Source organism: Salvelinus sp. IW2-2015, linkage group LG11 (assembly GCF_002910315.2).
Source record: "Salvelinus sp. IW2-2015 linkage group LG11, ASM291031v2, whole genome shotgun sequence".
Lineage (NCBI taxonomy): Eukaryota > Metazoa > Chordata > Actinopteri > Salmoniformes > Salmonidae > Salvelinus > Salvelinus sp. IW2-2015.
This window is the reverse complement of record NC_036851.1, coordinates 39,068,118-39,081,525: the sequence shown is the minus strand read 5'-3', so window position 1 is coordinate 39,081,525 and position 13,408 is coordinate 39,068,118. Positions and strand designations below refer to the sequence as shown.

Here is a 13,408-nt window from a genome sequence, read left to right as displayed (position 1 = left end):
ACTGTGCATAACATTTTCTTCATCTTTCCCTCTCTTTTCTCCGTCTGTCTCCTCTCTCTGTCTCCGTCTGTCTCCCTCTCTCTTTCTCCGTCTGTCTCCCTCTCTCCGTCTGTCTCCCTCTACCCCTCCCTCCCTTTCATCTGTCTCTCCGTCCGTCCCTCCCTCGGTCCTCCTCTCGTCCTCCTCCTCCCTCCTCCTCTCCTGTCTGTCTGTCCTGTCTGTCTGTCTGTCTGTCTGTCTGTCTGTCTGTCTGTCTGTCTGTCTGTCTGTCTGTCTGTCCGTCTGTCTGTCTGTCTCCGTCTGTCTGCCTCTCTCTCTCTCCGTCTGTCCTGCTCTCTCTCTCTCTCCGTTCTGTCTGCTCTCTCTCTCTCTCTTCCGTCTGTCTGTCTCTCTCTCCATCTGTCTGTCTGTCTGTCTGTCTCTCTCTCGCTGTCTGTCTTCTCTCTTTTCGTCTGTCTCTCTCTGTCCATCTGTCTGTATCTCTCTCTCTCCGTCTGTCTTGTCTCTCTCTCTCCGTCTGTCTGTCTCTCTCTCTCCGTCTGTCTGTTCTCTCTCTCCGTCTGTCTGTCTCTCTCTCTCCGTCTGTCTGTCTCTCTCTCTTCGTCTGTCTGTCTCTCTCTCTTCGTCTGTCTGTTTCTCAGCGTTTCAAATGGGGTGTTTGTCCCTTTGATGAAATCTTGTTTTGCAAGATTTTGTCTGTCTCTCTCCTTCTCTGTCTCTCTCCGTCTGTATGTCTCCGTCCGTCCGTCTGTCTGTCTCCGTCCGTCTGTCTGTCTCCGTCCGTCTGTCTGTCTGTGTCTCCGTCCGTCCGTCTGTCTGTCTGTCTGTCTTCTCTCCTCCATCTGTCTGTCTGTCTCTCTTTTCTCCGTCTGTCTCTCTCCGTCGTCTGTCTCTCTCTCTCTTTCGTCTGTCTCTCTCTCTCTTCCGTCTGTCTGTCTGTCTCTCTCTCTCTGTCTCTTTCTCTCCCTCTCCGTCTGTCTCTCTCTCTCTTTCCGTCTGTCTGTCTGTCTCTCTCTCTCTTGTCTCTTTTCTCCCTCTCCGTCTGTCTCTCTCTCTCTGTCTCTTTCTCTCCCTCTCCGTCTGTCTCTCTCTCTCTCTCCATCTGTCTGTCTGTCTGTCTGTCTCTCTCTCGCTGTCTGTCTCTTCTCTTTTGTCTGTCTCTCTCTGTCCATCTGTCTGTATCTCTCTCTCTCCGTCTGTCTGTCTTCTCTCTCCGTCTGTCTGTCTCTCTCTCTCCGTCTGTCTGTCTCTCTCTCTCCGTCTGTCTGTCTCTCTCCTCTCCGTCTGTCTGTCTCTCTGCTCTTCGTCTGTCTGTTTCTCTCTCTTCGTCTGTCTGTTTCTCAGCGTTTCAATGGGGTGTTTTGTCCCATTTGATGAAATCTTGTTTTGCAAGATTTTGTCTGTCTCTCTCCTTCTCTGTCTCTCTCCGTCTGTATGTCTCCGTCCGTCCGTCTGTCTGTCTCCGTCCGTTGTCTGTCTCGTCGTCTGTCTGTCTGTCTCCGTCGTCTGTCTGTCTGTCTCCGTCCGTCTGTCTGTCTGTCCTCCGTCGTCCGTCTGTCTGGTCTGTCGTCTCCGTCCGTCTGTCTGTCTCCGTCCGTCCGTCTGTCTGTCTCCGTCCGTCCGTCTGTCTCCGTCCGTCTGTATGTTCGTCCGTCTGTCTGTCTCCGTCCGTCTGTCTGTCTCCGTCCCGTCTGTCTGTCCTCGTCCGTCGCTGTTCCCGTCCGTCTGTCTGTTCTCCGTCCGTCTGTCTGTCTCCGTCCGTCTGTCTGTCTCCCGTCCGTCCGTCTGTCTGTCTGTCTCTCGCGTCTCCGTCTGTCTGTCTGTCTCCGTCCGTCTGTCTGTCTCCGTCTGTCTGTCTGTCTCCGTCCGTCTGTCTGTCTGTCTCGTCCGTCTGTCCTGTCTGTCTGTCTCCGTCCGTCTGTCTGTCTGTCTCGTCCGTCGCGTCTGTCGTCTCCGTCGTCCGTCTGTCTGTCTCCGTCCGTCTGTCTGTCTCCGTCCGTCTGTCTGTCTGTCTGTCCGTCGTCTGTCTCCGTCCGTCTGTCTGTCCTCCGTCCGTCTGTCTGTCTCCGTCCGTCTGTCTGTCTCCGTCGTTGTCTGTCTCGTCCGTCTGTCTGTCTCCGTCCGTCTGTCTGTCTCCGTCCGTCTGTCTGTCTCCGTCCGTCTGTCTGTCTCCGTCGTCTGTCTGTCTCCGTCTGTCTGTCTGTCTCCGTCCGTCTGTCCTGTCTGTCTCCGTCCGTCGTCTGTCTGTCTCCGTCGTCTGTCTGTCTCCGTCCGTCTGTCTGTCCTGTCTCCGTCCGTTCCGTCGTTCTGTCCTCTCCTCTCTGTCTCTCTGTCTCGTCTCTTTCTCGTTCCGTCTGTCTCTCTCTCTCTCTCCGTCTCGTCTCTCTCTCCCTTGTCCGTCTGTCTCTCTCTCTCTCCGTCCGTCTGTCTCTCTTCCTCGTCTCTTCCGCGCCGTCTGCCTCTCTCTCCTCTCGTCGTCTGCCTCTCTCTCTCTCCGTCCGTCTGCCTCTCTCTCTCTCTCCGTCCGTCTGCTCTCTCTCTTCTCTCCGTCCGTCTGCCTCTCTCTCTCTCTCTCCGTCCGTCTGTTCTGTCTCTCCGTCCGTCTGTCTGTCTCCGTCCGTCCGTCTGTCTGTTTCCGTCCGTCTGTCTGTCTCCGTCCGTCTGTCTGTCTCCGTCTGTCTGTCTCTGTCTCCGTCTGTCTGTCTTCTCGTCCGTCTGTCTGTCTCCGTCCTCTGTCTGTCTCCGTCGTCTGTCTGTCTCCGCCGTCTGTCTGTCTCCGTCCGTCTTCTGTCTCCGTCCGTCTGTCTGTCTCCTCCGTCTGTCTGTCTCCGTCCGTCGTCTCTCTCCGTCGTCTGTCCTGTCTCCGTCCGTCTGTCTGTCTCCGTCCGTCCGTCTGTCTGTCTGTCTCCCGTCCGCCTCCTTGTCTGTCTGTCTCCGTCGTCTGTTCTCCGTCCGTCTGTCTGTCTCCGTCCGTCTGTCTGTCTCCGTCCGTCTGTCTGTCTGTCTCCGTCCGTCTGTTCCTGTCTGTCTCCATCGTCTGTCTGTCTGTCTCGTCCGTCTCGTCCGTCCGTCTCTCTCTCTCTCCGTCCGTCTGTCTCTCTCTTCTCTCCGTCGTCTGTCTCTCGTCTCTCTCTCCGTCTCTCCTCTCCTCTCCCCCCTCTCTCTCCGTCCGTCTGGTCTCTCATCTCTCCGTCCGTCTGCCTCTCTCTCTTCTCCGTCCGTCTCTGCCTCTCTCTCTCCTCCGTCTGTCTGCCTCTCTCTCTCTCTCGTCTGTCTGCCTCTCTCTCTCTCTCCGTCTGTCTGCATCTCTCTCTCTCTCCGTTCTGTCTGCCTCTCTCCGTCTGTCTGCCTCTCTCTCTCTCTCCGTCTGTCTGCCTCTCTCTCTTCTCTCCGTCTGTCTGCCTCTCTCTCTCTCTCCGTTGTCTGCCTCTCTCTCTCTCTCCGTCTGTCTGCCCTCTCTCTCTCCGTCTGTCTGCCTTCTCTCCTCTCTCTGTCTGTCTGTCTCTCTCTTGTCTCCGTCCGTATGTCTCCGTCCGTATGTCTCCGTCCGTATGTCTCCGTCCGTATGTCTCCGTCTGTATGTCTCCGTCTGTATGTCTCCGTCTGTATGTCTCTCTCTCTAGCATATGTTTAGCTGATTGTCTTCAATACCATGAACTGCTCTTCCTGGCGTTAATGCCTCTTCCGTGTTGCTAATTTATTCCCAGCCAGTCACCCAAGCTGTGGGGTCTCTCCGTTAGTGTGACGGGCTCGAAGAGGACGTGTAGCCCACTGAATGGCAGTCTGGGCACCATTCATCTCTCTAAGGAGGAGAAGGTAGGCTGTCTGGATGAGTGTGAAGCTGATGATATTAGGCTGGGATTTAACTGAACCACAGGGGTGACTGCCAACCCAGAACAACGCTCCTCACAACGCCATACTGGCACAGACTGCCAAGTACACAAATAGATACACAGATTAACTAGCAGAATCAGATGCAAAAAAAAAAATATATATATATATATATATATTTTTTTTTTGTTGGTCACATACACATATTTAGCAGATGTTATTGCGGGTGTAACTCACACACACTCACTCACTCACTCCTATTCTGTAATCCCCAAATCCAGAGGTCCTTCTACTTAGGGTACAGTGTATGTGAATGTAGGGGTTTGTCTGGTGATAAGCAGATTTATCCAAGCATTACTATTGATTTATTATCTAATTACACAGCCATCGTAATGGAGGCACTTTGGAGTAAATTCGATAGTTGCAGAGATAAGGTTTGGGCAAAATGAGCTTTTCATGGCTGTAGTGTAATTGTAATTACTTGAAAGGTTTTCTCTAAGAGGGAGTAAAAAAAGAAGGAACGTAGTGAAAAGGGAACCATATAAACAGACTGATATGAATGGAGAGAGTTACCATAGCAAATCCAACATCAGCCTTCTTCAGGGCGGGGCCATCGTTAGTTCCGTCGCCTGTCACAGCCACCACCTGTCGTGTCTCGAGGACGGTGCTGTCCATGATACCTGAGGGAGAGAAACAATACCACACCCCTCAGATCTCAACACACAGGACAGCAGTATAAATATTCACTGAGACAGACACCCATGGAATCGAATTCTTTGGGAGGAACATAACTAACAAATGCTGTCCCCCAATATTTCCAAAAGGCCTTTTTCCCATTTAATTCGCTTTTTCAGTGACAGAACTTCAGTGTTTCTTTCGATTAGTCTTCTAGTCAAGTGTCCATATTCATGACCCACACCTACATTATGCTTTCCCTGGCCCATCCTTCTCTCTCTCCACCAACTGAGATGAAACTGGCTAGTCTTTGAAGATAACTCGGTTGGGCTGAGGGGGGTGGCAGTGCTACAGACCCCTGGGTCCAATGTGTGTGTGTGTCGATCACACAAGAAAGAGATGACACATTTCTTGAAGGAAAAGGGAGGGAAAACAAGAAAAGGAGAGATATGTGACAGCTTTAACCCACCTTTGACCAGAGTGTGTTTGTCAGTGGGAGAGGAACGAGCCAGCACACGCAGCTTGGGCCACACCTTATCCAGACGCTCTTGCTCCACCTAGAGCACAGGAGTACACAGTGTCAGCATCTCTACTACTATATAATTTACGTCCCCATGCCGGTCTCACCTCTATTATATCAAAATAAAAGTCCTGTGGTGTGTCTCACCTCTCCCTGGTCATTACGGATCAGCTGGTTGAACTCTTTGCCCTCCAGACACAGGAAGTCCTCGCCCGGCAACAGGATGCCACACTTGGTTGCTATGGCACGGGCGGTGTTGATGTTGTCCCCGGTAACCATGCGCACGGTGATGCCAGCCTTCTGGCACTTGAGGATAGCATCAGGTACCTTTAGGGGAGGGAGGAGAGAGTCATGACTAAGTTCACTACAAGGACATTGGTCATCTAGTATTGTGGCGTTATATGTCCACTTAAAAATGTTAAATACATCTTTTGGTATAGTACCAGTGCTGATCTCAGACCAGTCTGTGTAAGGTATGTGTGTATCTGAGTGTATTCTGTATGTATATTCCCCTCCACACGTTCCCTACTCCATTTTGTACCACCGTTGATCTCAGTAACAGTGTCGCAGGTTATTTTAGTCTCCCTCTCAGCACGACAGTGTGAATCCCTGACAGCTTCTGCTCATTCTAGCGTGACCTCTCAACCCTCTGTGCGTGTGAGTCTCTTTCTCTGTGTGTCTGAGTGAAGTCTTGTGTAATTAGCCACCCTCAGCTATGTGATGAGTTACTCCTCATTAGACCAATCAGATCACTTATTTATAGATCATTAGAAACCCCCCACAGACGTCTGCCTATCACACCGCTGAGCCCCCAAGCCCTCCCCCCACCCCGTCTGCCCTCACACAAACCACTAAACGTGTAGTTACACTGTCTACACAACCCTCCCCCCACCCCCCACAATAACACAGAATCCTAAGGAAATAAATAACCCACTATGGTGGAATGCTCCCACACTAGCACTGGCAGACCAGACCACCTAATGTAAACATCCACTCACAGACCTACGATCGATAACTCTTCAATGTTCCCCTGTAGTTTGAACCATGATAACATCTCTGATGCTTTGCATTTTCCCTCAGTAATGCATTTGAATAATAAAATGACGCAGGTGTTCTTTCCCCATCTATCATGGTAATGAAGGGTGCCTCATCTCCATAATTAATGGATGATATTAGTGAATATTCTACGTACCAGAAGCTCATTTCAGAGAAGCTGCTGTCACGTAAATATCAGCACTAAAGTGCACAGCCATTATAAATATCCTAGCATGGCTGCTACAGTACAGCACCTTTCCGCTAGCAGCTAGCCGCCCTTCCCTTCCAACCCTATTGGGAACTGGTAGAGTGTCTGTCACCCGCTGGCTACAAAGCTATTTCCATCCACTATGTTATCTGCTGCTGCTTGACATTCAAAACTCTAATGACTATCAGTGAGTCATGTGAAAGACACAGCAAGTGGCGGTCGGGCGGATCAAGAAACTAGCTAATATGTTACAGCCAAGCTCCTTAAAATGGCTGTATCAGCAGGATTCATAATGCTGTTTTCACCAGAGCTCAGTAGGTTCAGCACACTGTCCGCCATATTGGCACCAAAAGCTTGTTGATATTACATTTATATTGTAATTCGCAGGTTCACGGGCTCTGGCTGGGGCTATAGAGAAGACTCTTTAAGAGACAAGAGGGCCATTTCAGTTCTCTAGGGCCGCAGTGGAGTGAGGAGGGTTGAACATGAGCGTTCATCTCACTCAATTGGCTACACTTACGTGTGTGTGTGTGTGTGTGTGTGTGTGTGTGTGTGTGTGTGTGTGAGTGTGTGTGTGTGTGTGTGAGAGAGAGACTGTGCATGTGTCTGTGTGTGCAGATGAGCTTTTCCGTCAAACACCAGCTCTCTAATATAGATACTGGCTGCCTGCAGTTATCGTAGCATAGCAGAACGTAGATCACTGCACCACTGGCCTTATGACACTGATTTTAACTATTTAATATGATAGATTGTTGATATCAGTGTCATATGCACCCAGTCTCTTATTTAAGCAATAAGGCCAGAGGAGGTGTGGTATATGGCCAATATACAACGGCTAAGGGCTGTTCTTATGCAAAACGCAACGCGGAGTGCCTGGACACAGCCCTTAGGTGCCGTATTGCTATTATAAACTGGTTACCAATGTAATTAGAGCTGTAAAAATAAATGTTTTGCCATACATATGGTATATGGTCTGATATACCATGACTGTCAGCCAATCAGTATTCAGGTCTCAAACCACCCAGTTTATAATATAAGATATACCTCGTCTATAGTTCTTGGTCCTCATGCACTTATAAGGGGCTCTCAAATTGTTCCTCTCATTGACTCCTGCAGTCAATATGATATCATATGACTGGAGCCAGCAGGTTCCTGAGCTAATTCAATATATTTAATGGGGATCAGATGTTTGAGTCACACTGCAGCAAAACAGTTCATTATTTCATGGAAAATTGAACAGATCAACAAAATCCTTCAGCAGTGGTTTGGAGAAATCTTATTCTGACAAACAGTCCATTAAGACCTCTAGTATATTGGGCTTCATTATCTATACCTCTGATACTGTGGTCAACCTCCAAACAACATACTACACAGCTAATCTAAGCAGTCATATCCAACATCAGCTCTGAAGATATCAACTCCCCCCCCAAAACAATATATATACAGTATCAGTCAAATGTTTGGACACACCTACTCATTCAAGGGTTTTTCTTTATTTTTACTAATTTCTACATTGCAGAATAATAATGAAGACATCAATACTATGAAATAACATAAAGTGTTAAACAAATTCAAATATATTTTACATTTGAGATTCTTCAAAGTAGCCATCCTTTGCCTCAATGACAACTTTGCACACGCTTGGCATTCTCTCAACCAGCTTCATGAGGCAGTCACCTGGAATGCATTTCAATTAATAGGTGTGCCTTGTTCAAAGTTAATTTGTGGAACTCTTTCCTTCTTAATGCGTTTGAGCCAATCAGCTGTGTTGTGACAAGGTAGGGGTGGTATACAGAAGATAGCCATATTTGGTGAAAGACCAGGTCCATATTATGGCAAGAACAGCTCAAATAAGCAAAGAGAAATGACAGTCCATCATCACTAAGACATGAAGGTCAGTCAATTCGGAAAATTTAAAGTTAAAAGTTTTTTCAAGTGCAGTCGCAAAAACAATCAAGCGCTATGATGAAACTGGCTCTCATGAGGACCGCCTGTCACGATCGTCGTAATGTAGAAGAGAGGAGGACCAAGGCGCAGCGTGAAGTGAATACATTCTTCTATTTATTAAAGAAGAAACGAAGAACACTTGACAAACTTACAAAACAACAAACGAACGGGACGCTATATATAAACAGTGCAGACACAAGCAACTAACATATAGACAATAACCCACAACCCACAATAAAAAACAGGCTACCTAAATATGGTTCCCAATCAGAGACAACGCAAAACACCTGTCTCTGATTGAGAACCATATCAGGCCAAACACATAGAAATAGACAAACCAGACATACAACATAGAATGCCCACCCACATCACACCCTGACCAACCAAAACATAAAACATACAAAGCAAACTATGGTCAGGGCGTGACACCGCCACAGGAAAGGAAGACCCAGAGTTACATTTGCTGCGGAGGATAACTTCATTAGAGCTACCAGCCTCAGAAATTGCAGCCCAAATAAATGCTTCACAGAGTTCAAGTAACGGACAGATCTCAACATTAACTTTTCAGAGGAGACTATGTGAATCAGGCCTTCATGGTCAAATTTCTGCCAAGAAACCACTACTAAAGGACACCAATAAGAAGCTTGGGACAAGAAACACGAGCAATGGACAGTCCAAATTTTAGATTTTTGGATCCAACCGCCGTGTCTTTGTGAGACGCAGAGTAGGTGAACGGATGATCTCCGCATGTGTAGTTCCCACCGTGAAGCATGGAAGTGGTGTGATGGTGTGGGGGCGCTTTGCTGGTGACACTGTCTGTGATTTATTTATGAATTCAAGGCACACTTAACCAGAATGGCTACCACAGCATTCTGCAGCAATACGCCATCCCATCTGGATTGCGCTTAGTGGGACTATCATTTGTTTTTCAACAGGGCAATGACCCAACACACCTCCAGGATGTTTAAGGGCTATTTGACCAAGAAGGAGAGTGATGGCGTGCTGCATCAGATGACCTGGCCTCCACAATCACCCGACCTCAACCCAATTGAGATGGTTTGGGATGAGTTGGACTGCAGAGTGAAGTAAAAGCAGCCAACAAGTGCTCAGCATATGTGGGAACTCCTTCTAGACTGTTGGAAAAGCAATCCTCATGCTGGTTGAGAGAATGCCAAGAGTGTGCAAAGCTGTCATCAAGGCAAAGGGTAGCTACTTTGAAGAATCTCAAATACAAAATATATTTTTATTTGTTTAACACTTATTTGGTTAATACATGATTCCATATGTGTTATTTCATAGGTTTTATGTCTTCACTATTATTCTACAATGTGGAAAATATAAAAAATAAAGAAAAACCCTTGAGTGAGTGTCAAAACTTTTGACTAGTACTGTATATTTATGCACTTTCTGATCAGTTAGAGGGTGTTCACCAGAGCTTGTTTTGTTCAGGCAGAATGCATCTGTCCATGTCTCACCTCAGGTCTGACGGGGTCCTCAATGCCGACCACACAGATGCAGGTGAGCTCGTTGAGGATATCGGCCTCGTTGTCCCAGTTTGGTTCTCCTGCCTCGGCAGGGAAGTCCCTGTAGGCCACACAGATGGTCCTTAGACCGTCACAGGCCATGGGCTCAATCACCACCTTCACCATCTCATCACGGTCCTTAGGCTTGAAGATACGTGGCTCCCCGTTCGTGTTCAGGATATGAGAACATCTAGAGAGAGGGAAGGGGGAGAGATGTTTAACTCATCACGTCACAGATGATCAACTCCATCGTTCTCTGTGTATCCGTTCATCAGTGAAAGACAAGACCAATCGCCCTCCCTTCCGTACTTGCGTAGGACGATCTCGGAAGCTCCCTTGCTGTACATGCGGAAGCCACTACCGTCTGTGTTCTTCAGCACCGTGCTCATGCTCTTACGGGACGAGTTGAAGGTGTACACCTTGAAACACACCACTCAGTTATAACTATCATATTACACTATATTATTATAGTACAGTAGTTTGTGTATAAGTTAGCTCTCTGTAAGAATAACGGGTAGTAGGTTATTTGAACATTTTGACTTGGGGCCACCGGGAACAAAACACACATATACATACATTGGATAGACAAGTTACAGATTGCACCATTAGCGTTATGGATACATTTTGAAGCAGCTACACACCTTGTACAGATTCTCTTCAGGAATCTCGTCCCTGATTGGCTGGTAGTCTCTCTTCAGTTCCAGCACAAAGCCCAATAGGGAGCACTCCGTCTTGTTGCCAACGTGGCGGGGCAGACCTCCCTCCTTCTCTGGGGACTGGAGCAACAAAAACGTTACACATACCCTACATACTGTATCCTACCAACATACCGTATCTTACCAACATGTATATTTCATGAAGACATACAGTAAAAGGGACATGGAGACAGGCATCATATAGAGTGGAAAAGCAACCATGTAGATATGCACTAGAGAAGAAGACACTATGCCTTCGTATGGATGTGCACACACTGTGTCGAGGCCTGGTGGCGATCCATATGACGGGGCGCTACGCTCCACGGAACGAGCGGAGATGAGTGAGGGCTACTCCTAAGGGCTATTTAAAGCCTGTGTCTTCCATCTTGTGTGATTATCTGAAATGGTGTTGATGGGCTGATGAATGGGAAGGCAGCATACATTTTTCTGAAATGCCATTATGGACCATTACTGAAGACTGGGACGATATTAGCGTGTGCTTCATGTCTGTGTGTGTGTGTGTGTATATGCGTGCGTGATAGTGAGACGTGAAGGTTTATCGTGAGTGCTTGTTCAATTTGAGGTTGCGTGTATACAGTGTGTGTCTCTCGCTTACCAGAATCTTAGTAGTATAGGCTGAGTTGATGGCGATGCTGTTGACCAGGACTTCCAGTGTGGATGGTTTGATGACGTCGGGTTCCGGTACTTTCTTGTAGTGTGTGTCTCCCAAGTAGGCCTGCACCACGGTCATACGGTTCATTGTGAGGGTGCCTGTCTTGTCGGAGCAGATGGTCGTAGCGTTCCCCATTGTCTCACACGCATCCAGGTGACGCACCAGGTTATTGTCTTTCATCATTTTCTACACAGGGGACAAGACAGACATTAGAGGTCAGTGCTGTGTGTGTGTGACCTGACAGAGTAAGTCTGGGAGATGGTGGCAGCTAGCGACAGCCCCTCTGGCACTGCCACTACCAGCACCGTGTGCATGCTGGTTTGTGTGTACCTTGACAGAGTAGGCCAGAGAGATGGTGACGGCTAGAGGCAGCCCCTCAGGCACAGCCACCACCAGCACAGTGACTCCGATGATGAAGAACTTGACAAAGTACTGGATGTAGATGGGGGTACACTCCTTCAGCCATGGGCGACCCTGCACCCCGAACGTGTCAATCACGAAGTACAGAATGAGAATGATCACCGTCACTGCTGACATGATCAGACCTGGGCAAAAGAAACAAAGTATACTGTTTCTATCTGGCGGTCAAATCCAGGAGCAGGCATGTACAGATGTAGGACCTTAATTTGATCACCCTGTTGCAGGAGGACATTTTAAACTTGTATTGTATTTCAGTTTTAAAAAGGCTTCCAAAGTTTGGAATTTCCACTGAAATGTCATACTTGATCGGCCCTTACGAAAAATGTTTTAACCCCTACAAAAATGTCTATTGGTTATAATCCACATAATAATTCACATTTCCTGTTGCTGCAGGATTATTTTTCTGCTGTAGCAAAATGGCTCAAATTACGATTTTACATCTGTATGTACACCTGTGTGTACGTGTGTCAGGGTACTAATGTTTTTAAGACCTTCTCTATTCTTACCTGCCTTCCCGATCTGCAATGTCTATGTGTGTGTGCCTGTGAAGGGATGTGTGCACGTGCATCTCTGCCTCTGACCTCACCTGCCTTCCCGATTAGCACAGCCAGTTTGGTGAGTTTGCCCTGCAGCACAGACTTCTCCTTCTTGGTGATCTGAACCCTCTTCACCTGTTTGACCTCCACCTCCGGCTCCTTCTCCTCGGACTCAACCTCACTCTTCAGGGGTTGGATCTCCAGGGCAATGCCGTCCTGGGTCTTAGCTATGGGACAGGGTAGATGGATGAGGAAATAGGTAGGGTAGAGGGAGGTGGTGGTGGGAAGAGGGCGGTGGGGGTGGAGGAGGGCAATTAGTGTTGGTGAAAAAGTTCTCTCCCTCCTACCCCTCCTCCTCCTTCCTCCTCGCCCTCTAGATGTTCCCGTATCCTGGACACGAACGGGGAGCCACGTATCTTCAAGCCTAAGGACCGTGATGAGATGGTGAAGGTGGTGATTGAGCCCATGGCCTGTGACGGTCTAAGGACCATCTGTGTGGCCTACAGGGACTTCCCTGCCGAGGCAGGAGAACCAAACTGGGACAACGAGGCCGATATCCTCAACGAGCTCACCTGCATCTGTGTGGTCGGCATTGAGGACCCCGTCAGACCTGAGGTGAGACATGGACAGATGCATTCTGCCTGAACAAACAAGCTCTGGTGAACACCCTCTAACTGATCAGAAAGTGCATAAATATACAGTACTAGTCAAAAGTTTTGACACTCACTCAAGGGTTTTTCTTTATTTTTTATATTTTCCACATTGTAGAATAATAGTGAAGACATAAAACCTATGAAATAACACATATGGAATCATGTATTAACCAAATAAGTGTTAAACAAATAAAAATATATTTTGTATTTGAGATTCTTCAAAGTAGCTACCCTTTGCCTTGATGACAGCTTTGCACACTCTTGGCATTCTCTCAACCAGCATGAGGATTGCTTTTCCAACAGTCTAGAAGGAGTTCCCACATATGCTGAGCACTTGTTGGCTGCTTTTTACTTCACTCTGCAGTCCAACTCATCCCAAACCATCTCAATGGGTTGAGGTCGGGTGATTGTGGAGGCCAGGTCATCTGATGCAGCACGCCATCACTCTCCTTCTTGGTCAATTAGCCCTTAAACATCCTGGAGGTGTGTTGGGTCATTGCCCTGTTGAAAAACAAATGATAGTCCCACTAAGCGCAATCCAGATGGGATGGCGTATTGCTGCAGAATGCTGTGGTAGCCATTCTGGTTAAGTGTGCCTTGAATTCATAAATAAATCACAGACAGTGTCACCAGCAAAGCGCCCCCACACCATCACACCACTTCCATGCTTCACGGTGGGACTACACATGCGG

At 48.0% G+C, this 13,408-nt stretch overlaps 1 protein-coding gene across 3 annotated transcripts in view; it reads right to left on the bottom strand.

Annotated features, from left to right (window-relative positions):
* The window catches only part of LOC111970339 (plasma membrane calcium-transporting ATPase 1-like), a 176,772-nt gene that overhangs the window by 69,135 nt on the left and 94,229 nt on the right, over window positions 1–13,408 (bottom strand). For all 3 annotated transcript variants that reach the window (XM_023997019.2, XM_070445721.1, XM_023997018.2), the window contains exons 8-16: window positions 12,114–12,290; window positions 11,438–11,652; window positions 11,051–11,293; window positions 10,381–10,515; window positions 10,049–10,158; window positions 9,692–9,929; window positions 5,174–5,353; window positions 4,976–5,063; window positions 4,405–4,511 (exon numbers count right to left, since the gene is read on the bottom strand). In XM_023997019.2, the coding sequence (XP_023852787.1) occupies window positions 4,405–4,511; window positions 4,976–5,063; window positions 5,174–5,353; window positions 9,692–9,929; window positions 10,049–10,158; window positions 10,381–10,515; window positions 11,051–11,293; window positions 11,438–11,652; window positions 12,114–12,290 (1,493 nt within the window). The remainder of the gene's footprint in view (window positions 1–4,404; window positions 4,512–4,975; window positions 5,064–5,173; window positions 5,354–9,691; window positions 9,930–10,048; window positions 10,159–10,380; window positions 10,516–11,050; window positions 11,294–11,437; window positions 11,653–12,113; window positions 12,291–13,408) is intronic.